The sequence below is a fragment of the Lobosporangium transversale genome, assembly GCF_002105155.1.
Source record: "Lobosporangium transversale strain NRRL 3116 chromosome Unknown BCR41scaffold_44, whole genome shotgun sequence".
In the NCBI taxonomy this organism is placed as follows: Eukaryota; Fungi; Mortierellomycota; class Mortierellomycetes; order Mortierellales; family Mortierellaceae; genus Lobosporangium; species Lobosporangium transversale.
The window spans coordinates 234,931-258,278 of record NW_019029022.1 but is presented as its reverse complement, the minus strand read 5'-3'; the positions used below and the strand labels follow the sequence as shown (position 1 = coordinate 258,278).

Genomic DNA, 23,348 nt, shown 5'->3' with positions numbered 1-23,348 from the left:
AATTTACGCTCTACAGGCTTAATAGGTGGGATAGACTTCCGAGGAAGATCGACAAGAGTATCAGGGTTTCATGATATGTCCAATATTATCCGACTTACAAATGACGAAACCACTTTGTGGATATTAGATGCCCACATTTGTGGTAGCCATGTCTATGGTTACAGTATGGATATTTTTTTCAACGGTGTTCGGCGCGCATCAAGAATCTGTACACTTTGACGACTGCTTGGACACTATATGGAGCTATATAAACATCTGAACAGGGGCCACATGTCATTGACCAGCCTACGTTCCTTGAACAATACTTTTAACACACACATGCACTTTGCAAGGAATGTATCAGTGCTTTGACAAATATGTATCCTTTCATGGCTATGTCACAGCCCTTGGATTGGGAAGGGATGGGAATATGTGGAAAGCGAGACTATGTCTATATTTACTGATACTTGGCGTAACTTCAAAAAGCTTAGCTCAGGGAACAACCTCTGTATCATCCAGTGCATATAAGAGACGAGAATATCTAATCTACGTCTCAGTAGCTACCGTAATTCTATTGAAGTGTCTTGAGATGTTATTTTATATCATATTTCGAGGGTTGGCTGACTACCGCTCGAATTTTATTGTTTGAACGATGCAGCGAACTCTGACAATTCTAACTAGTTCCTCTAGATGGCGGTCGTTCGAGAGAAATCAAATAATTCTGTTAACTACTGCTAAATCCAGGGAGATATGGAGAAATAACAGGCACTGAACAGTCGCCTTTATCAACTTTTCACAGCGCTTCCACAATCTGTGTACGATGGCCAGCCTGATCTCGGCTTTCTCTTCTTGATAAAAAGCATAAAATCCTGTTGTTTCTAAAATGCATTAGGATGTGATTTAGGAAAAAGTAAAAAGAGTCTCGTGTGCAATATATTAAATCGATCTCATTTTATATTTTTATTTATTTGTATTACTATTTCTCTTTCGATGATTCTCGACGTGCAGATCCAGATCCAGAGCCTGCTGCTGATGGATTCGGCTCTTTCTCTTTTTCGTCCTCATCCTCAGGTGCACCCTGGAATCTCACCTTCTGTACGCTCTGTCGCTGCTGTGCTTTTGCTGCTGCTTTTACAGATGCCTCCGCCTTCGACAGTCTTTCTATTCCCAACTCCATATCCTTCTGCTGTTGCTTTAATATGGCTCCTAGCTCAGTGACAGGAATATCGGGCGCAGTCATCGATCGACTGAGTCCTCGGGGTCGCCGGGTTAGAGATTCGCGCCGTCCACTATCAATACCTGTAGCATCTCCAATAGTTGGCTGTGATGATGAATCTACTTCATTACTGTCATCAAACGGCGACCTTACTTCTGGAGACACTCTATCGTGAGAATCATATCCAAATCCTGACGCTATTACAGGCGAGCTAGGATGAGATCCAGATCCAACCTCGCTTCCATCGATACTATTCCTTCCTACTTGGTATCGTCGCGAAGCTCGTCTGGCTTTAGCAGCTGACACTCGCTCATCTGCACTTGCACTGTGTACCCGGTTCAAGTGTGAATACACAAACGCTGATGCATCGTCAGTTGAAAATGCAAATCCAGTATGACCAGATTTATGACTGACAGGTCGATTCGACGCAGATCCAGATCCAGAGGATGGAGAATCTTCCCCCATAAATCTAAAGTTAGGCCCACCTACAGGAACAGAGGGTGTACTCTGGCGTTTGTTGCGTGGCCTATCCACTGCTCCAATCCCTGTGCTAGCATGAGCAGCAGTGCCCGCTGCAGCCGCAGAGGCAAGTTCTTGGTTGAATGAGAATGATATGGTGGGATAACCTTGAGCGAACTTGCGATTGGTTGGCTCCAGCATATCACTGCCACCACCATTGTTATCACTATGCCCTATGGATGTGTCAGCCGTTACAGTGGCATTTGTGTTGTTGTTGTTAACACGTCTCCGTCCAACCAACTCTCGCTGTGGTTGAGCCGTAAGCGATGTTGAAGACACTGCTAGTCCTTCAGCTGCAACAGCGCTTCCCTTCAAATAACTTGGTTCATCCATCTTACCCACGCTAAGCATGGATGATGGGCTAGACTGACGCTGCCTAATGTCGCCTGGCTGGTGCTCATTTGGATCGTCTGGTGATATGATTGTAGGAGAGTTGCGAATGACGGGGATTTGATCTAAATCGTTGTCTTCCATATCATCATCCCCGAGCACATGGCTAGGAACGCCTGTCTCGTGAAAACTACTGGTTGTTCCGTTCAATTCACTCTCACGCAAAGCCATGGCCTTCAACTTTCTGGCACGACGCTCCTTCTTTGAAGGGTGCTTCTCTCTGTACAGCTGCTCGCGAACAATGATAATATCGTTAGGCTTCAGATATTGGCGAGCAAACTTGTAGCCATAGTGAGGCAACATAGTTAAAACAACTGACAACACGATAGCGAGCCAGAAAGTAGGGCTGGAGAGTAGAATATGATCCATGCCGTAGAACGTGTTCTCGACTGTGAAAAAGTTGGCATACACCCAGCAATAGAGGAAAAAGACAATGATTGACCCAAAGATCACAGCGAAAATCATCTTGGTCCAGTGAAACATATTGAGACCCACATACAAGTTGGCAACGACAACAGAGCAGGCAGAGATCAATGCTCCGATAGAGACTAGGTCATTGGTACTATGTCCATTTGAGTAGATATCGTTCGAGAGATACCATGGGATGAAGAAGCAAATGATAGATTGATAAAGTCCATCTAGAACATACAACCAGAACTTGCTGCGCGTAAAGTGCTTCTGTTTGATTCCACGGAGATATAACGCTGGGAACTGCATCGAGGTCTTTGCATCTACATCCTGATCGAACGCTCCCATGAACATGATTGGCAAAGACGTGAACAGCAGGTTATATAGTACCACAAAGGTATAATCAAACAACAGCAGCGCTGTAAAGCTAAGTAAGAGACATAATGAAAGGTATCAAGATAAATCAGTCATTGAATAATAAACAAATATGGATACCAAAACCTGGATAGTGTTAGTTCTTAGCATACCCAGAGAAGAATTGGAACCAAAAGATGGTCAAGGTCCACACGACGTTCTTGTAGAAAAATGTCAAGATCATCTCTGAGATTCGGATATAGGACCAACGTCCATGAACGAGGAGCAATTTTGAAAGGAACCGGAATTGAGCGATAGCAAAGTCGGACGCCATCACGGCCTGACGACCTTCCTCTCCCGCAATACCAATCCCAATGTTGGCCTCCTGGATCATGGATACGTCGTTGGCGCCGTCTCCGATGGAGAGAGTCATGACATCCAACCCACGCTTCACCATGCTGACGACTTTGGCCTTCTGCAGTGGTGAGACACGACAGCAAATGACAGACTTGCAGCGTTTGCCGACATCCAGAAGTAAACCATTCAGTGATGGCGACAAGCCATATTTGAGTGTCTCTCCGTCAATAACCAATGCATGCGACCTATTGGTCAAAGACGGATCTTTCTCCGCCTCCCGTCCCCAGAATTTGTCTAGTGCCTTCATAAGCTGCTCACGCGTGTCTTCCTTATCCTGCGCTTGAATAATGATCAGGATCATGTCCCTCTGAAGTAGATTGCATGCAAATCCAATGTTAATGGCCGTCTCCGTCTTATCTCCTGTCAAAACCCAGAGCTTGATTCCAGCGCGGGACAATAGTGCGATACACTCTGGGACGCCAACCTGAAGTCGATCCTCAATGGCAGTGCCTCCCAAGAGAAGTAGCGAATGCTCAATGCCCTCACAAGCATTTTCAATATTTTCATCGCGATTATGAATAGTGTTGCAGGCCTCATCATACTCCAGTACCCATTCTGCATACTCTTCCTCGCTGATTTTACGATAAGCCAAGCAAAGGGTACGAAGACCTAACAAAATTAAATTTTATACCTCAGAGTTGAGATTAGAAATTTACGAATGAAGTGGATATCGTAAAATAACTTTTCTTTTTTTTTTTTTTTTTTTTTTACCTTCATTTGCGAACCGTTCTAGATCAACCAAAGTGTCTTCACGCAGCTTGCTTTGCTCATCGCCCTTGTCCAGACGTTCATAAATAACACTGTCCGCACCTTTACAGACGAGCACGATACCACCTTCTGGTGGCCGAAGGATGATCGACATACGCTTTCTGTTCGAGTTGAATTCCAAGATGTTCAAAATCTTATACGTCCGTGGTTGGCCCATGATTTCCAGATGCATAACTGGTCCCTTCTTCTCCAAGAAGACAAAACCAACGTCCCGGGCTGTTGAAACCAATGCAGCTTCATCAGGTGATTGAGCCTTGTACTCAATCTTGTAAGGATCCTCATCATCACGCTCTGTAATGACAGTATGGCAGACTGCAACCGCTGTCCAAAAGTTCATGATCGCCTTGGCATGTTTCGAGGTCGGATCAGCCATATCTGTAAACAGATCCGAGTCCACAAAAGTCGTCTTGTCAGAATAATACTTGTTTTCAAAAAGCTGATCCATAGCTGTCTTCATTTTGATGCGCTCCATGTTTAATTTAGCGATATAGTCATCATCAGATTCGAATTCCATAGGTTCATACTCTCCATCACCGGTCATCTTTTGCCCTCGTGTAGCATCTGTCTCGCCAATACCATAGTCAAGTCCATTGATAGTACATTTTTGAAACTCCATGACATTTTGAGTCAGCGTGCCTGTCTTGTCTGAAAAGATGTATTCGATCTGGCCTAAATCGTCAGAGATACTCCATGTTTTCGGGATACATGCCTGATTGACACGCTCGTCGTACATCTCAATGTCTTTGTGAATAAAATACGCCTGCGCTGTCTTTACAATTTCAATACTAATGTACAAGGAAATCGGTACAATATTCTGATACAAAATCAAACAAGACCTAGAAGGATGGGAAAAGATGATGCATATCTTAGTGCAATTCGAGTGCAGTTCCTTTTTCTTTTTCTTTCTTTTCTTTTTTTTTATAATGGTTTACAATGATATTCCTATTATTGTACCAGAAAGTAACGAAGGCCGACATGAATGGCGTGGATGCATCTGCACCGAATTCGAAGAGTGTTCCAGAGTTGTTAGCAGTATCTGCGAAAATAACACCATTGGCAATGGCAGATCCAATAGAGAGAGCAAATAGGATGATAAAGTTCATGACGATCTAACGGGCGAATAGAGTTCCCATTCATTAATAGTCAGACTCGAGCTCAATTTCAAGCTCTAGTTCAAATTTGGATGAATTTATACACAGATGCATCATGTCGTAATGGATAAATACTAATGACGCGCATGCAAGGGACATAATAGATGAAATAAATAGCTTACATGGAAATTAAGGTCCTTTTCAATACGACTGCGTTTGCTAGGAGTATCTCCAGAGTTCAACATAATCTTGGTATCGACCCCTGTGAAGAGTACCATTCCAATGACGTGCTCTGTGTTACGCAAGACACATCCACGCAATAAGATTTCGTTGATGGTGATAGATTCAGTCTTGTTGTGAACAACACGATCTCCTGCAGGCATATCTGCTCCGTCAGAAACCAACCATTTGAGTGCTCCCTGATATGAATACAAGTTGGCATGAGGGGCTTCTGATTCTACATAAAATGCTGCTCTTTCAATGTCTGCAGGTGTCTTGAGTCCCTTGGTAGCAGTCAATCCACGACGAATTTTCAAGTTGGTTTCTCCATCCAAATTTTTGGTTTCAATAAAGCACAAGGCATCTGGCTCGGATGTGGAGAGAATGACCATATCTGCTGGGATAGGATCGTCATTTTTGAGATATATGATATCTCCGACTCTAACATCCTGCCAGATACAATCCTGCCACTTGGCGCCAGTTGAGTGTTTTGCTGAGAATGATTCAGTATGATTAAGTACAGAATGAGGAACGTTGCGACGGATACGTCGGATAGGTCTGCCAGCAGAGTCCTGGGCATCCGTTGCCGCACCATGTGAAGAATGACCATCAAAGTAAGAATTTTGATCGGAGCGTCCGCTTGGTGTAACGGGTGTTAAGGCTGCAGCATTGATAGCGGCAGCACGATTAGGAAGATGTGATTTGGAGGGTCTACTGAGGAAGCTGAACAGATTGTTGATGGTGGATTGAATTGCCTGTAGTTTACTTGAGCTCCTAGAGTGAATGTTGGTATTTGTCCAATTTCGGAGGAGAATAACTGGTGCGTTATTGAATGCTTCGTCTGATTTCCGGCGCTTCCAATCCTCGATGGCATCTCTGATTGCTGTGACAGAGATGATGAAGATGAGAGGTAGGAAAGTCAAATAAGGCGCAAACCCTCCAAGAATAGGTGCAATTGAGAGTCCTGCCACGAACAAAAAATACAGATTAGCGAGACGACGGAACTGCTCGAACAGGTTTTTGGGTATGAACGAAAACAGGTCATATTTCTAGGGAAAAAAAAAAAAAAAAAAAAAAAATTGAGTTAAAAAACAAGATGAATCATGACGCCTATCCACATCTAGGATAATATATCGCTTGTTGCACAGAACAATCACCCTTCTCAAAATTAATCGATCAACACAAATGTGTCAGCCCATATCCTTTGGCTATTCATAGAACAGGTCCCAGTCTTAAAACTCCAAGCCTCTCTTCCTTCCCATCTCCTTCTTTCGTCTCATCCTCGTTCTATTGTTCTAGTAGTTATTTCACTCCTGGTGCTTAAATGAAACCATGAAAGAACAAGCACACCGAGGTCCATTGCCAAGGTTGATTAGTCGACACCTTTAGCCAATTACAGGCTTTCGATAATGCTTTATACAAAAAAAAATCCAAATGTGCACTGGCAAGAAACCAAGAGAGATGAAAAGGGAAGATGTAAAGCAATGAGTGTTGGTTGACAAAGCAAAAAAAAATGGAAAGGAAGACAGGGGTAATGCTGGGCTGTGTAACTATGAGAGCTTTTTTTTTTTTTTTTTTTTCACTGTTGAAGGACTGTAAAGGTGATCTTCCCGCTGCACTTTTTTTTAATTTATCAACGCCACCCCTGCTTTCTGTTCTGGAATGCGGTGGATGAAATAAAATGAGCGAGTGATCCGCGTTGATCCTTAGATCAGAAGCACCAGCTGCTATGGCCTGCCACTATTCCAGGGCTCGAATGTATCGAGTGATGATATGATATTTATACACGTATTCATGAAAGTGATACGGGAGTCACGAAAAGGCAGGATAGAGCTGAGTATCATATAATATTTCCATTGTCAGTGATGGGACATTGTTCCTTTTCCCGCAAGAATAAATATAGAAAGCAAAGGAAATTGCACAGCACAGGCACATGTTTGTGTGGGCATGCAATGTCGGAGAATGAGAGACCAAGTGACGAAAGAGAGAAAAAGAGCTCAAACAAAAAGAGGAACAAACTTGTTGTTTGTTGTTGGTTTGTTGACTGAGTGACTGGGATTGGAGCGGAAAAGAAGGCCACCGAGATGCCGGAATTGAAGGACCGGAAGACGCTGACAGGGATCATAAACAAATCAAAAAATAGAACAGGGTTTGGTCTCATTGGCTGATCAATGGAATTTGCCCAAGTTTTGTGAAGTGATATCCCTTTATCTAATGTCTCCTTTCGACATTGCATTGTCATCATTTCAGGATTGCTGAAAACATATCAAATTGTTCGTTGATCGCACCGCACTGTATGCAACATAAAAACGAGCCCGCTTACAGATTTGTGCTTCTGATTGCTGCACAGAACCAAAAAAAAAAAAAAAAAAAAAAAAAAATAGAGAGAGAGAGAGGAGAGCTGTTATGGGCATATTTACCGAAGTTGTAACCTTGTTAGTTGGGTAATGAGGTATAGACACATGTGGTGCATCGAGATCATTTTCAATTGACTCTGGTGTCAAGTTGAGGAAGATGCGTCTTCGTTTTGTGGCAGTCATGGAGGCATGTGATTCCATTCGACGAAGACGATAACTGTCTTCTGGACCTTCGCCCTCCTTTGGCTTTGGAGAGAAAAGACGACGCACACGGTGTGGGATGGCGCGATAAACGAATTCCATGGTGACAATGACGATAGTAGCAATATAACAGTGTGCGCTATGCTATGTCTGTGTGCCTGTGTGCCTGTGTGCCTGCGTACCAAGGATGTCAGGATATCAGGGTGTCGATATGTATGAAAAAGCAAAAGTCAAAAGAATGAAAGACTGACTGGATTAAGGGACTTGAGACTGTAAACAAATGTAATGTCAATAGAAAGACTGATAAAAAGACAGATGGGTTGATAGGCAGATGGACATGCAGAAATAATAAGAGAAAGCAAATTAAACGAAATGGAGAAGAGATTGATGGCACTCTGGGACAGAGCGGAATGAAGCGTCAATGGATTGTGTGTGTGTTTTTTTTTTATATTTATATATATATATATATATAAATAAAAAAAGATCAAGAAAGAGGAAGAAAGAGAGGAGAGTAGAGAGAGAGAGAGAGAGAGAGCGAGGAAGAGAAAGTAGAGAGAAAGAATAAGAAAGGGTTTGGAGGGGATCAGAATGATCCTTGAGGGGAGGTTGAAGCAATGGAAAGAATGAAATGACACAAATGACCATATAAAATAAAAGTGAAGACAGGGAAGGCCCTTTTTTAAAAGGACAGTTGATCGACCACGTTCTGATATGCAGGTTAATTTTAGCAGTTTACAAGTGAAGATGTAAAAGCTATCCGAACACATCATTGATAAATGATAGATGACTTTGTTTTCCATGGGTATTGTCCTTCCTTCCCTTTTCCTTCCTTTCCTCATCCAGGGCTGTGCTTTTCTTCTTCTTCTTCTTCTTCTTCTTCTTCTTCTTCTTCTTGTTGACTTTCAATTGATGAGAGCAAAGGCAAAAAGTGCCTTCTTTTTTTGCTTTCTCAAGACATGCGGCAATATTTAATACCTGACAACTTAGTTTCCAAGACATGTGTGACATGTGTGACAGAGGACTCCGCCAGATTGCCAGAAAAAGAAAGCCCTGCTTCTTCACAATAGACCTTGTCGGCGCAAATGGCTGCAATGAAGCTTGGCGAGGTTTGAAAACAAAAAAAAGCCAACTTTGCTCTCATTCTTACATACCTCAAGCCAGCAGAATAACAGGGCTTGTGCCCAGAAAAACTACATTGTTACAATTGCGGTATTTACATTACTTAATTTCTTGGGACAATAATAAAACCTCGGCTTTGGTGTCAATCTCTTTTAAAAAATGATAAATTCATACTGCCATGATCTTTTATAGTTTGCTAACCTTCATGGACGATCAACTTTTTTGCCATAAGCAAATGGGTATCTTTAAACGTGATCCAGTTTCGTCATTGGTAAAACAATTATTAAGACAGTCGGACAGTCGAGGGTTTGAGAAAAAGGGGAAAGAGTTTATATACACTTTCCAACATTCACAGATCCAACTTGCTGGAATTTGAGCACAAGTCAAAGGAAAAAAAAAAAAAAAAAAAAAAAAAAAAAAGGGGAGGAAAGAACGAATTGTTGTCACTGGAAACATGCATGACCAACTCTCACCAATGTTTTTTCTTGATAATTTGCGGACACTGGTTTTCAAAATCAAAAGAACTTTACAATTTCGCGTCAAAAAAAAAAAAATAAAATAAAGGGGGGATAGTCAACGTTTTTTCTTGTTCTCCTACTGGACAATAGGGGGTAAAATCAACATATAGTCCGTCCCATTAAAAAACGAGACATTCCATCTATTGTAAAAAGAAGAAATGTATTAGAACACAGAAATAAATAAATAAATAAATTAACCAAGAAAAAAAAGTATATCGAGCCAATACTTACAATTTTTTTAAGACGAAGGCCTTTCTGGACCTAGTCATGTTTGTAGTAGATTGTGTCCTACTGTTGTTGCCGGCTTGTCTCTCCCCCTCCTCCTGGACCCAGCAAAGGTCCTTTCGGTGGTCTTGATCCCTCTACTCCTCCTCCTCCTTCATCTGAAAATTTCCTTTTTGTGGATCTGCTACTACCACCACCACTGCCACCACCACCAAGCCTTCGCCATGACAATCAACAAGAAATGAAAAAAAAAAAAAAAAAAAAAAAACAGACTTCCTTACGTCCCCCCTCGGTATGTGTATCTGTCTGAACACGTCCTAACTGACATCCTCTCGACAATCCTTCCAAGGCTGCAGTGTTTGAATGTGTACAGGGAACAAAAGAGGTCTAGATACAGGCTCTCTTTGTGACATTGAAGGAGATCGCATGTTTCATGGCTATCAAGACAAGGTACCCCTACAGGCACAAGACAAAGGTATAACTCGGCTCAAACTCAAAGGAACGATTTTACCAATGGCCTTGTTCTGAATCCACTTGCCTATGACACAGTCCAGACGAAGAGACAGCAGCAGTCTGACGTAGATGAAGAAGATCTCAGCCAGGAATTGAAACTTTCTCAAGGATTCCTTAACACGGCGTGTTTTAAAGGCAGCCGGTGAAGACCTGACAGATGAAGACTACGCAAACATAAACTGGAAGAGGAGCCCCAAACTTCTTGAAAACGTTGGACTCATATTCCATGAGCTAGGGCGATGCTCATCTGCAAATACCACAACTACCGTCTAATGCGATCCTGGTATTGTTAATGCCCTTACGTTTTCTTCGCTAGACCGTCACAACCCTGACCTGCGTCAAACGGTGAAGGTGAGAAGTAGGCTCGTCAACAGCCTGTGTGCCTTATATGCGTTGCACCAATGCTCACTGACAGGTTGAGTCCAAATTCGAGATACCAAAATAGCCTTCTTTGAATCCATGGGGAGGAAAGACACCAAGCCGGCAACAACAATAGGATATGATCAGTTGCATATTTCACAGTACACGTGTTACATGAAAATTTATAATACAGACATACTAACAGCTCTATGCCCCATGGTGTGGTGCCCGAGACAAACTTGCAGTTTTATTTTGATACAAATTTGGATAAATGCCCCATGGATGTGGTGTGTGAATCCACATCCTATTCTCACTTCTGCTCCCTGGTTACTATTTGTCTGTCTAAAATTTTTCATGAGCTACTACAAACATGACTAGGTCGGGAAAGGCCTTCGTCTTGAAAAAGTTGTAAGTATTAGCTCGACAGTGCTTTCTTGACTAATCTCTTTATTTCTATGCTTGGTCTAGATGGTGTTTTTTTATGGGGAGGACTATTTAGACAACATATAGACCCCACATATCTTAATCATAATAAATTGGTTTGGTGGCATTGTTGTAAAAAATATCTTTGCTTAAGGGACAGAAAGATAGACACAATCAGGAAAAGGCAGGACAAAGGGTGTCAACAAGATTAACAAGAGAAAATAGAGTCAAATAACCTTGACTACAAACAGCACCATAGAATGTCAAAAGATGGGAGCTTTATAGGTGAGCTCACAAACTGAGTTACCGGAAGACAAATGCTTGTTGTGAAAAGGGGAAAAAGATAAATGGCAAGATGAACTGCAGGTGAAGAATAAGACATTTGGGGAAAACTGAAGACTTTATTAAGAAGGAAGTTTCTTTGGCTTTTATACTCGGTAGTTTCTAGGTGAGGCGGACCCGCCTATGACTACAAAGGGCTTTTGCGCAAAGATTCCTTAAGCTGGTTCGACAGATTAGTGGATACAAAATAAACTGAAATTAATTTTAATGACCAGTCACACCACTTGCAATAACAAGCGAGTCAATTGGCTGCCAATACATTTAAAAGTATTCAAAAAATATAAGGGATCGCGACCAAATGGAACGGGCTATACGTTGAATCATTATCTCAATGACGCGAATAATAAAAATGTTAAAAATATTCTTTTTTCTTTTTAATACCTTAATATCTTCATTGTTACAAGTTATACTCACATTATACTCACAGATAACATAATTGGCAGCCCAGTTGCTAAATATTATTTGGCAGCCCATACCAATTATAGTAATTTTTGCCTCTATTTGGCAGCCTACTTCTGGGGGCTGCCACTTAACTTCGCACTCTTGGGTGGCAGCTGGGCTGCCAAATACATTACTTTTTTTTTTTTTTTTTTTTTTTTTTTTTTGATAACAGGGTCATAACATCAGTGGTAAAACAGGCAGCGTTCTGTGGATACATTGCCTTGCACAGCTAATGCCGCCGGAGGTACTAAGGGCAGCGGCGATGACATCTTCACAAAACAGCCTTCAATGTACACGGTTAAGGAATGATTTATTGAAGACGTCTAGGTAGCAGGTGAGACGCGTTTGCTCCGAGCGAAAACCTCTCATAGGCATTGATCTCCAAATGGCACCTCCAAAACTTTATGAGCGACCTACTTGAAAAAAAAAGTCATTAGTTTTCAATGAGACAAGACAATGTCACTACACATAACCATGACGTAGAAGATGGGAGCTTTATTAATTTAAAGTATGAGCGTTATACACATATACGGTTCCTAGGAATGAAAAAAAAAAAAAAAAAAAAAAAAAATAGTTAGAGGCCAAATAACGCTGGGTAGGTTGCCAAGTAAATAATGAATATTATTTGGCAACTGGGCTGCCAAAGAGAGTCTTGAAAGTTGATTATATTTGGCAATGGGCTGCCAAATAGATTAATCCAAAAAAAAAAAAAAGGATGAAGTTATTTGTACGGCCCCCGTGCAAATAAATTTTTACTTATAAAAAAAATTATTTGCACTGCCCCGTACCTCTATTTACACTGCTCCCCCCGTACAAATAAAAAAAAAGTTATTTGCACGGGGTCTCTTTTTCATCTACAAGCAGCAACGTGTATCCTACAGACTACATGATTCTGGCTTTATATAAATAAGTGGAGGTGAGTCTAGAGTAGAGAGGGGTCTGGAATTATTACTGGTGGAAGTTGCAGCGCCGTGGGAGCTGCCAAACAGCTCATTTGTGACATACAAAAATACTACCATTAGACCCATATAGCGTATACGATGATTTAAATTACCACTCACGTGGGGCAGACAAGAACCCTCTCTTTGTCCTCCTTCTTAGTTGGTGCAATGTTTTAACCTAATTGATATAACTTACTATGTATGTAATATATTTTAGCCACTTAGATATAGAGATATAGGTGATTGTGCACGTTCGGCTTTGAGTGCGAACTGTCACCAACTATCAAAAGACAAGTAATATCGGGTAAGAGGATAGATATTCCACAAAATAAGCTGAGGTCTACCCATTGTATTTTGATGAATTTGATAAACAAAATAGTACCGAGGGCGCTTGAGTTCTTAATAAAGGACGACAGAGATAAGGACATCTAAGAGAAAAGAAAGAGACTAGTAACATGGCGCGCTATGCATCATAGCAATGAGTATGGTAGTATGATTGGTTGTACATCTACCGACACAAACTACACGTTAGAGATTCCTAATAACTGAATTCATCGTTGTGTGCTTAATAGTGTACGGAAATACCTAAGATGTATGCACGCGTTAAATGAAAGAAAGCATCGGGGAACCATAACAATGCAACCAACAAAAGTGCAAAGTAAAGCTGCATAGTATATTTCAACTATAGATAAATCATTTGTAATTCTGTATTTAGTCCCAGTCGCATAAAGAATGCCAACATCTACTCTGAGCTACATACGAACTTGATAAGATATTCTGGTCAGTATTTGATGCTTAGGCAGCGGCTCTAGATCTAAGCCTGTGTCATGGAAGGCTTCCTGGTTATGGTGTTTAGGGCTAAAATAAAGACCCCGTACAAATAAAAAAAAAGACCCCCCGTGCAAATAACTTTTTTTTATTTGCACGGGGGGAGCGGTGTAAATAAGGTGTGTACGGGGCAGTGCAAATAGATTTTTTAAATATTTGTACGGGCCCGTGCAAATATCTTTTTTCAAAAAAAAAAAAAATCGCTATCCTAGATTAAAATATGATTCCCAGTCCGGGGATCGAACCCGGGCCTTGTCGGTGAGAGCGACAAATCCTGACCACTGGACCAACTAGGAATTGTTGAAACTGGTGACTTTTAATACTATATAAAGCTATATAATTCACGTGATGTCATATTGTTGTAAATAGTAGGTGTATATGCTTAAGGGGCAAAAAGATAGACACTACAAAGAGTGTTAACAAGAATAACAAGAGAAAATAATGACAAACAACCTTGACGACAAACAGCGCCATAGGATGCCGAAAGAGAAAGATGGGAGCTTTATAGGTTAGCTCACAAACTGAGTTCCTGGACGGCAAATGCTTGTTGTGAAAAGGGGAAAAGATAATAGCAAGAACAAGACGTATGGGGAAAACTGGAGACTTTATTGAGGAAGAAGTTCTTTGGCTTTTATAACTTAGCCTACAGGCCTGACTGTGGTGCTTTCTAGGTGAGGTGGACTCACCTATAGCTTAAGGCTTTGCACAAAGGTTCTTTTAACTGTGGATCGACAGAATGTCCCGATTAGTAGATACAAAGTAAAAATAAAATAGTTATAATTAATTCATATAACTATTAATGACCAGCCACAACATCCCCCTCAGTAGACGGAGGCAAAGGGACGTTGGCCGTTTCGACCTCGGGAGCATTGATCGGTGCGATTGTAGTTCCGTTACTCGAATAGAATTTTTTGAGTCTGGAGGTATGAATGTTTAATAATCGCTGACCATTTTCCGTAGTCAGATCACGACTATTATGACTCCTAATTTGAGTAATTCGACAAGGGCCGGTCCAGGGGCGTTTGAACTTAGCGAACATGGGATTAGCACCTCGAGTAGAAACAGGTGGGGTGTAAACCCAAACGGCGAGACCAACAGGCCAGATCTCATCTGAATCAGCCTCTACTGGAGCACGATCTTGAAGTGTCAGAGCCAGGCTATGAGCGCGATATAGGGCCTGGAAGTACTGAGAACGTTGATTGGCGCTCTGTATCAACATACGCTCCAAATCAAGAGAGTCAATAGCATTCAGTGGGTGACGGGGATCACGACCATAAACCATGAAGAATGGTGTGTCTTGGATTTGTCGGTTAAACGCCGTATTGTATGCGAACGCTAACTTGCTCAAATGTTCATCCCAACGAGAATGACTATCTGGCTGTAAATAGGCTGCTATGAGAGTACGAAGAGAAGCCATGAATCGTTCGACCATGCCATTAGACTGAGGATGGTAAGCAGGAGCAAACTTTGGTGTTATATTCAAAAGCTGGGCGAGATGTTTATAGTCGTCTGCAGTGAAGGGAGGGCCGTTGTCAGACATGACTTCGACAGGAACTCCATGAAGCGAGAAATGCTGGTCGACGAGTAGGGTAATCAATTCTCTCGCCTGCGTTGTTTTCGCAGGAAACAGATGGACAAAGCGCGTGAACATATCTTGAATCACAACGACGTACTTGAAGCCAGAAGAAGTTTCTGGAAGAGGACCATAGTAATCGACTGCAAGTTTCACGAAAGCCGCATTAGATACCGTTGGGTGTTGGATCGTCGAATAGGAGCGTCCAGACTTGAGAGTTTGACAGGCATTACATCTTTGAATATAACTCTTAACATCCCTATTGACTGTAGGCCACCAGTATTGCGAGGTAATGCGATGAAGAGTTTTTGACTGGCCAAGGTGTCCGCTTAAAGGGATATCATGAGCTTGGTATAAAATGAACGAATGAAAAATCAGTGGCGCCACGATCTGAAAGCGAGCACGCTCAGGATTGTGAGGGGCAAGGTAAATGCGGTAAAGAATGCCGCGAATAAGGCGATACTCCGGCCGGTCTTCCAACTCCTCGATAATTCTAGCACAAAAAGGGTCATTGGCTTGTTGTGCAATGAGTTGTTCCTCGTTTTCTATTGGAGTGACATGGCTTGGGAAAAGTACTGAAATTGATGGCAGAGGATGGCGAGACAGGGCGTCTGGTACGCGATGATGGATACCCGGGACGTGATGAATGGTATAATTATACCTTTGGAGAATCAGTGCCCATCTGCCAAGGCGCCCGTCCAGATCTTTCGCTTTTGTGAGAAATTGGAGGGAGCTGTGGTCGGTAAAAATAAGAAAGTGGGATCCATTCACAAAATGATGAAATTTCTTTCTGAGAGCCCAGACAAAGGCAAGAGCCTCAAGCTCTCCAACAGAATAGTTTTTCTCAGCATGGGTCAAGGATCGGGAAGCATAGGCGACAGGGTGGCGATGTCCATTATCATCTCGCTGGCATAGCACGACACCAACGCCCGTCTTACAAGCAGCGTCACTATGAATCTCGAATTGGCGAGAAAAATCTGGATGAGCTAAAACAGGGGCAGAAGTCAGCTTAACTTTCAGAGTCTCAAAGCTTCTTGGGCTTCGCTTGACCATTCAAACACGACGTTTTTCTTGGTGAGCTGGTAGAGTGGGGCAGCGATTATCGCAAATTTTGGTATGAACGAGCGATATACTCCACACATCCCTAGAAAGCTCAGGACGTCTTTAGCGGAAGCGGGAACTGGATAGTTATCGATAGGTCTAGTCTTGTCAGGGTCGGCCTCTACACCATTAGCAGAAACAATGAAACCAAGGACTTTGATCGATGATCGGAAAAGGTGGCATTTAGATCGTTTTAGGGACAATCCATGCGCACGAAGGATAGCTAGCACTTCTTGGAGGTCATGGAAATGCTGTTCAACATTTTCTGAGTAGACAATAATATCGTCAAAGTATACGATGACCTTCTTGTACAAGAGTGGGTTAAAGATGGAATTCAGGGCTCGTTGGAGCGTAGCAGGCGCAGTAGAAGGTCCGAACGGCATTCTAGTCCATTTAAAGAGACCACGATGAGTTGTAAAGGCGAGCTTCTTGGCAGTAGCCGGATCAATAGGAACCTGCCAGTATGCTGCAGCTAAATCCAAACTTGAGAAAGTCGTCGCACCACTTAGAGCATTCAAGAGCATGTCCATGTATGGAATCGGGTAAGCATCTTGAACCGTCACCGCATTGACAGCTCGGTAGTCGATACAAAATCGCTTTTCTCCATTAGGCTTATCAACAATCCGGACCGGGGAGCACCATGGAGAGGATGAAGGGACGATGATACCGTCTGCAAGCATGGCGTCAATATGTTCATCGATGATAGCTTGTTGGACCGGGTTTGGTCGACGAGTGTGGATCTGGATTGGGGGCGACGATCCAGTGTCAATTGTGAACGTCACGGTGTTAGAAATGGGCGGAGCTTGTGGTTTAGGAGCAAAGATATCATGGTTTTCTCGAAGCAACTGATTGATACGATGCTCTAAGGTATAATGACAGACAGTCATGACAGGCTGTAGAGTATTGACTGCATTGTTGGTTTGCCCATCGAAGGAGAGATTAACCTTAGAGTTAATTGCAGGAGGAAGTGACAGGATGGGGGCATCTAATGGATTTTCGCAAGGAGGTTGGGTCTCGAAGGAAAGTCCTTCTGTGGTAAGGATCGATTTGAATTTTGTGATCAAATCCCAACCAATGAGGAACTCAGTATTTAGCCCATCGAGAACAGAGAACCGCACGAGAGTATTGTTGACGAAAACCATAACAGAGCCTTTGGTTTGAGTGATACGTCCATCACAAGCGACAACTGGAGTGCAATCATTTTTGATGCAGTGTGTTGGAACCTTGGTTGTTGCAAGGACGTGCGATGATATGCAAGAGATAAATGCACCTGTGTCTATGAGCGCTTTTACAGGCGTATCGTTAAACGAAAGCGAAACATAGGGAAATAGCGGCGTAGACAGGGCCGAGACAGGAGCGATTACGGAAACCCTAGGAGGAGTTTCGGTCTGAGATGTAGCTGGCTGAACAACTGCCACAGGAGCTGGCCTCTGTTGCTGTTGTCTTTGGGGACGAAGCTCAGGAAATTTTTGATAGCATCGATCAGATGCATGGCGACCTGAGCAGTGGGAGCAGAGAGGTTGTGTAGGGCGTGCACTTTGCGCTGGGACAATCTCCGAGGGTTTCGTCGGAAGAGGGGAACACTCCAGGAAAGTGGTCAACCGCTTGTAAAAGACAGGGACAGTCCCATTCTTTTCTTGCGCGAGCATATATATTATAGCAGCATGGGACCGAAGGGGTGACTGCAAGTGCTTGAAAAAGAGATCGAGAGATTCTTCACGTTCTAGGGCATGCGTCGCATTCAGTTTTTCAAAGCTCTCATAATATTCTTTTAAGGATTGAGTGCGTGTTTGCTGAATGGTTGCATACTGCGCGAGGATTTGGGCTTGACGTTGCTCTTGGGTAATCGCGAGGTAAGGGCGAAGACGCTTAACGGCAGTCTCATAATCTCTCTCGTCCAAGGCTTTCGACAGCTGGATAATTGTAGGACTAACGCGAGTAAGGCATCGATTGAAGCAGACGAACTTTTGGGATTCGTTAAACTTGGCTACTTCGAATATACGCTCGAACCGCGCAAGGAAATCATCAAACGGAATCTTGTCCTCTACTGCGAACTGTGGCCAGATAATATCCTCTGGTTTTGGTTCAGGCGAAGTAAGAGGGGAAACGGGAGAAGGGATTTGAGTTTGGTGGTTGTTTAGGATTGTCGTATGCTGCAGCGACAATCGGATACAAAGAAATAAGGAAAGCCAGAAGAAAAAGATGAAGGAAAAAATGAAAGGAAAAAGCAGTGCGCTCTCTTGCCAAGAGGGCAAAGAGGGCGAAAGAACGAATGATAGGACCTTGGAAAAGATTCTCCACTGCGTTTGTTCCTTCACAGGATTGGCCAAATGGGTCGATAAAACGGTAGATTGTTCGGCAAAGGACCAAAAAGCTTCTACGGGACGCACAAAGAATGGCAGCAGTAGCCAAACGGACTGTTGCCCAGGGGTCTCCACCATGTTGTAAATAGTGTTGGTTTTAGTTTTAGTCACGTGTAGAGGGTTCGCCACCAACTATTTAACGAGCAACAGCTCAGGAAAATCTGGCTCCTTGTTCCTTATTTTTACACAAGAGCCATTTGAGTACTGACTGTTCTCGTCCAGTCTTTGAGTAGTGTGTGTGTTCTTTTATTGTGTTAGAATTATTTATCTATCTGCAGCTGGAAGTGACTGGCTTCATAATCCACCTAAATCTCCTACCACATCTGCCCCTAAATTTTGCAACAATAGTAGGTGTATCTTTGCTTAAGGGGTAAAGATAGAGGACAGAACAAAGTGTGTCAACAAGAATAACAAGAGAAAATAGAGGCAAATAACCTTGACGACGAACAGCACCATAGGATGCCAGAAGAGAAGATGGGGGCTTTATAGATGAGCTCACAAACTGAGTTACCGGAAGACAAATGCTTGTTGGGAAAAGGGGGAAAGATAAATGGCAAGATGAACTGCAGGTCAAGAACAAGACATATGGGGAAAACTGAAGACTTTATTGTGAAGGATGTTTCCTTGGCCTTTATAACCTAGTCTACAGGCCTGACTGTGGTGCTTTCTAGGTGAGGTGAACTCGCCTATAGCTTATAAGGCTTTGCGCTGATTAGTAGATACAACTGTACGGTTTTTAAAGTTAGTCCAGAAATTCAGGGGCAAAAGATTAGAGAGGATGGATACAGGAGACGAAAATAAACAGAACTTACAAATTTTTTGTGGGTGTGCCGGCACCCAAATACTTGTGTCTAGCGTCGTGCGCGCTTTGCAGCCGGAGCAGGCGACTCTTCCGTGGGCTTGTACTTTGCAGGCCTCTCTTGCCTTTCAATTTGAGCAAGACCGATTCTTGCGATGTTTTCCGCCCCTACTGCGTCACGGTCGAAGAATACCTTACATGTCCGGCAATATTTAGAGCGAGGGTACACAGTCTCTAAAAAGCTATCGCAGAGGGGTTGGGGACAGCGGGCGCTGGTGTAAAATTCGGACGCCCCTACAGCGAAGTGTCCTCGTGCTCTGACCTAAGCGTTTCAAATGGCAGTCGTTTATTAGCAAGGGTTCTATGGCTTTCCAGCTTTTCTTACTTTTTTTAAAAAAAGCCATACCTGTGTGACAAGGTGTCTCGTTATAGCAGTGTGCTTGCTGGGAACTCCTTTACTACTTTCAAAGGACCCTAGGCCGACGACAAGCACTCCTTTTTCCCCGAGCATCTTCAACACTCGCTGTACCGCGTAGTCGAACGTAGCTCGTTGAGCCTTTCGTAGGTCCCATTTTTTTTCAGGTACCACCTGGGCTCGTAGAACTCTTGAAGCACATCCAAATTCTTTGATCCTATCTGTGTCTGGGACTCCTCGTTCATCCATTGAAAGTACTCATAGTACGTATCCCTTCCAAACACAGGGATGGCGCTCTCAACCTCAATCATTCCTTTTTCACGCTTCCTTTTGTTCAACAGGTGATTGAAGCGGAGGACGGGGAGGTACAAGAACCTGCTTCTCACCTTTACTGTTTGCCGCAAGTTAGAGTTGTGAGGATCCAGGGAGGAAAACGTAAGGGCGTTAACAATACCAGGATCGCATCCGACGATAGTTGTGCTGTTTGCGGATGGTACCGCCCTGGTTTGTTGAATGTGAGCTCTTCCAGTTTATGTTTGCATAGTCTTCATCTGTCAGGTCTTCACCGGCTGCCTTTGAACACGTCGTGTTGAGAAATCCCTGAGAAAGCTCCAGTTCTTGGCTGGGGTCTTCTTCATCTACGTCAGACTGCTGCTGTCTCTTCGTCTGGGTTGTGTCATAGGCAAGTAGATTCAGAACTAGACCGTTGGTAGAAATCGTCCCTTTGAGTTTGAACCGAGTTAGCTCTTTGTCCTGTGACTGCAGGGATACTTTGTCTCGATATCCAAGAACCATGTGATCGCCTCCAATGTCACAAAAGAGAGCCTGAATCAAAACCCCTTTTGTTCCCTGTACACACTCAAACATTGCAGTCTTGGAAGGATTGTCGAGAGGCAGAATACGCTCCAGTAGCTGCTTGGTATCTTCGTTCGCCCAGAGGATGTCAACTAGGGCGTGTTCAGACAGATACACATACCCGGGTGACCAGGAGGACGTAGGAAAGTCTGAGTATTTTTTCACTTTTTTGTTCTCCCGCAAAAAAAACTCAATGTCGCTCATATCTTCGTTTGTTTTCTCGACATCAAACTAGAAAAAAAAAAAAAAGAGTCTGAATAAAGAGAATTTAATTGCAGAATATACATGAAAATACCCTACACAAGCTATACCATTGGGTTCCTGTAGTGCTGCTTTAATGATGTCTGTACTTGGCCCATTAGTAGCTCTGACGCTCTTGGAAATGAGATCTTTTTGGGATCAAAGCCTTGCACGTCCCCAATGTGATGTCTATTTCCTTTATTGGGGAAAGTTCAGTGGTGGCCTTGAAATGTTCATAAGCGAGGAGGTAATGGGGCGCTTCTACCCTTGTTTTTTTGCCCTCGCGTAAGCTGAATTGGGGCCCACCTTGACCGCTTAAAAGAAGGGTGGCGAGTCGGAAGGAATAATCATTGCTATCCAAGACCTCGTCCAGTGCCTTTTTCCTCGACCTTGCTGCCCCTGGTAACCGCATGATCCTTTCAATGTCCAAGGCAATCGCCCAGTATGCATGTCGGCGTAGTCGGTTGAGGACAACAACTGCCCCTCGGATCTGGCTTGCAATATTATCCCTTTCATCTGCGTCCAGTCCGCCTTTCCTTGCCATGGAGGCCTTAAGGGACCCAATTGTTAAGGCCTTGATAGGGTGCTTACTGCTGTAGCTGTGTTCAACCTTCGTAGCATTCTTCAAGTTCCTAACTGGTGCACCTTCTTTTTTAGCCCTGTGGGGCTTCTTGCCTTTGTGCTTCCGCTTTTGTTTTTTCTGTTGCTTCTTTTTTGCCTTTTTCCGACGTGGTGGATGCCGGCCTATCGTGCTGACGGCAGTTACTGATACCAACTGTGCACCCATCCAATATGCTCGCCTTGTCAGAAAAGATGGACCGGAACTGGTTCCTATGTGACCCTTCCGCTATATAGAATGATGGTGCGCCTTTACATTATCCAAGAAAGGGACTAACGATTAGTATTGGGGACGGCCCTTGCTTTGTGCTTTGTGAGGAATTTAATGAATAAAAGAAGATTAATAATTTTGAACAGGGGTAATAAATGCATTGACAGATATGACTCGGTGATTATATCCTTGTCAAAGGTAACAACTAAAGAAAAAAAAGGCTTTTTTATCAGAGGATGGCTTCATATGATGCTCTTTGATCCAACAGCCCCAGTACTATTGCGTTAAAGCAGAGATATTCGTTGGCTCTCAGGTTCCGGCATCAATGGCGGAGATAGGAGTGATGTAGTTGCATGCGCTTATTGCTTGGAGTAAAAGCTATCTAAGCACCCTTTCTTACTGGACGGTGCCTTGTTAATGGTGATATTGCGCAGCGCCTTGTGGTTTTTGGCGGTCGTTTGGTGTGTGTATGTGTGAATTTGATAGTTGATACCAATCGCCAAAACATATGCATCTAGAAATACAGAAGCGAGATTGATACCAACGCGTTTGATCCTTTCCTAGGGATTGTTATAACCATTGTGGAGTGGCTACCAAAATAAAGTTTGTTTGGAGGCACCAATGGAAAACGTTTGTGTTTTGAACAAAAAAAGACGCCGCGATGTAAAATGTGTTTATACATGTACAGAAACCAAAGAGATGCTTCAGCTGCTTATTCGTGCACACAGTGATTGACGAACAAAAAAGGAAACAAGATATGCGAAACAATAAAAAAAAAGCCCGCGATGAAAGAAGGCATGTGCAGACAACAAATAAACACAGCAACTGTTTGCTCACATACATTTTTTTCACCGTTGTGTCTGTATCTCTTCTAAGCTTTCTGTCTGCCTGTTTAACACACAAGGAACCCTCAGAAAAAGAAATACCTCGCATGATTGGTGCCAGGTCTGAAAACAACAATAATGCAATGTTGTACGTGGAAGATAGGCTAGAAACTATACCATTGATCACAACTGCTACTCATGCTCTCTTGCCAAGGACTTGAACAGGCATACCAACCCTTCTTCCTTGCTCTCATAACCGCTCACATCCTTTCGATGCATTCTTTCGCCGTTTATGTCCACTACATCTGAACCACACACAGTTCACCACTCACTCCAACAGAGATATTTGTATCACCTTGGGTATGAATCAATTCAGATTGCCCTCCTTTCAAGTCGAGACTACGGCGGCGAATATTATCACTGCTATTACACTAGTCAATAAATAAACGATACAATGGACTCCCAAGCGGATGCTAGGGTCATGCGAAAGTCTTCATGAGTTTTTTATTTGCACAAATAAAGAAGCCAGGATAGCTCCATGACAATTTAGTTTTCGGTCATTTATTTCGACATCGAAATAAATTTTCGAGACAATGCCCATGGATTGCTGGATTTTAAGCCCATTTATAATGGCAAATTTGCCCTTGTTACGGACGAAGGGATAACGCTGTTCGTTAAGAGAGACCAATTGGTTTTTTTTTTTTTAAAAAAAAAAAAAAA

General features: G+C 42.9%; 4 protein-coding genes and 1 non-coding gene across 5 annotated transcripts; all 5 read right to left on the bottom strand.

The window, feature by feature from the left end:
- Positions 1–919: 919 nt before the first annotated feature.
- On the bottom strand, positions 920–8,520 carry BCR41DRAFT_360705 (hypothetical protein). The gene is made up of 6 exons (XM_022025410.1): positions 7,782–8,520; positions 5,325–6,410; positions 5,006–5,160; positions 3,995–4,887; positions 3,040–3,892; positions 920–2,939 (listed from the first exon to the last, which is right to left on the bottom strand). The coding sequence occupies exons 1-6, from the start codon at positions 8,019–8,021 to the stop codon at positions 956–958; spliced, it is 5,211 nt and encodes a 1,736-aa protein (XP_021877715.1). The 5' UTR covers positions 8,022–8,520; the 3' UTR covers positions 920–955.
- A 2,435-nt stretch (positions 8,521–10,955) lies between these two features.
- On the bottom strand, positions 10,956–11,544 carry BCR41DRAFT_360703 (hypothetical protein). Its single transcript, XM_022025409.1, has 2 exons — positions 11,377–11,544; positions 10,956–11,354 (listed from the first exon to the last, which is right to left on the bottom strand). The coding sequence occupies exons 1-2, from the start codon at positions 11,457–11,459 to the stop codon at positions 11,252–11,254; spliced, it is 186 nt and encodes a 61-aa protein (XP_021877714.1). The 5' UTR covers positions 11,460–11,544; the 3' UTR covers positions 10,956–11,251.
- Positions 11,545–13,853: 2,309 nt separating this feature from the next.
- On the bottom strand, positions 13,854–13,925 carry BCR41DRAFT_t124. The gene has a single exon. It is a non-coding gene; the product is annotated as a tRNA-Glu (tRNA).
- Positions 13,926–19,517: 5,592 nt separating this feature from the next.
- On the bottom strand, positions 19,518–20,129 carry BCR41DRAFT_373901 (hypothetical protein; the record flags this gene model as incomplete). Its single annotated transcript, XM_022026823.1, has 2 exons — positions 19,518–19,787; positions 19,872–20,129. 2 exons carry the CDS (start codon positions 20,127–20,129, stop codon positions 19,518–19,520), a joined length of 528 nt encoding a protein of 175 aa, XP_021877713.1.
- On the bottom strand, positions 19,870–21,762 carry BCR41DRAFT_412642 (hypothetical protein; the record flags this gene model as incomplete). Its single annotated transcript, XM_022029476.1, has 2 exons — positions 19,870–20,966; positions 21,241–21,762. 2 exons carry the CDS (start codon positions 21,760–21,762, stop codon positions 20,325–20,327), a joined length of 1,164 nt encoding a protein of 387 aa, XP_021877712.1. The 3' UTR covers positions 19,870–20,324.
- Positions 21,763–23,348: the final 1,586 nt, after the last annotated feature.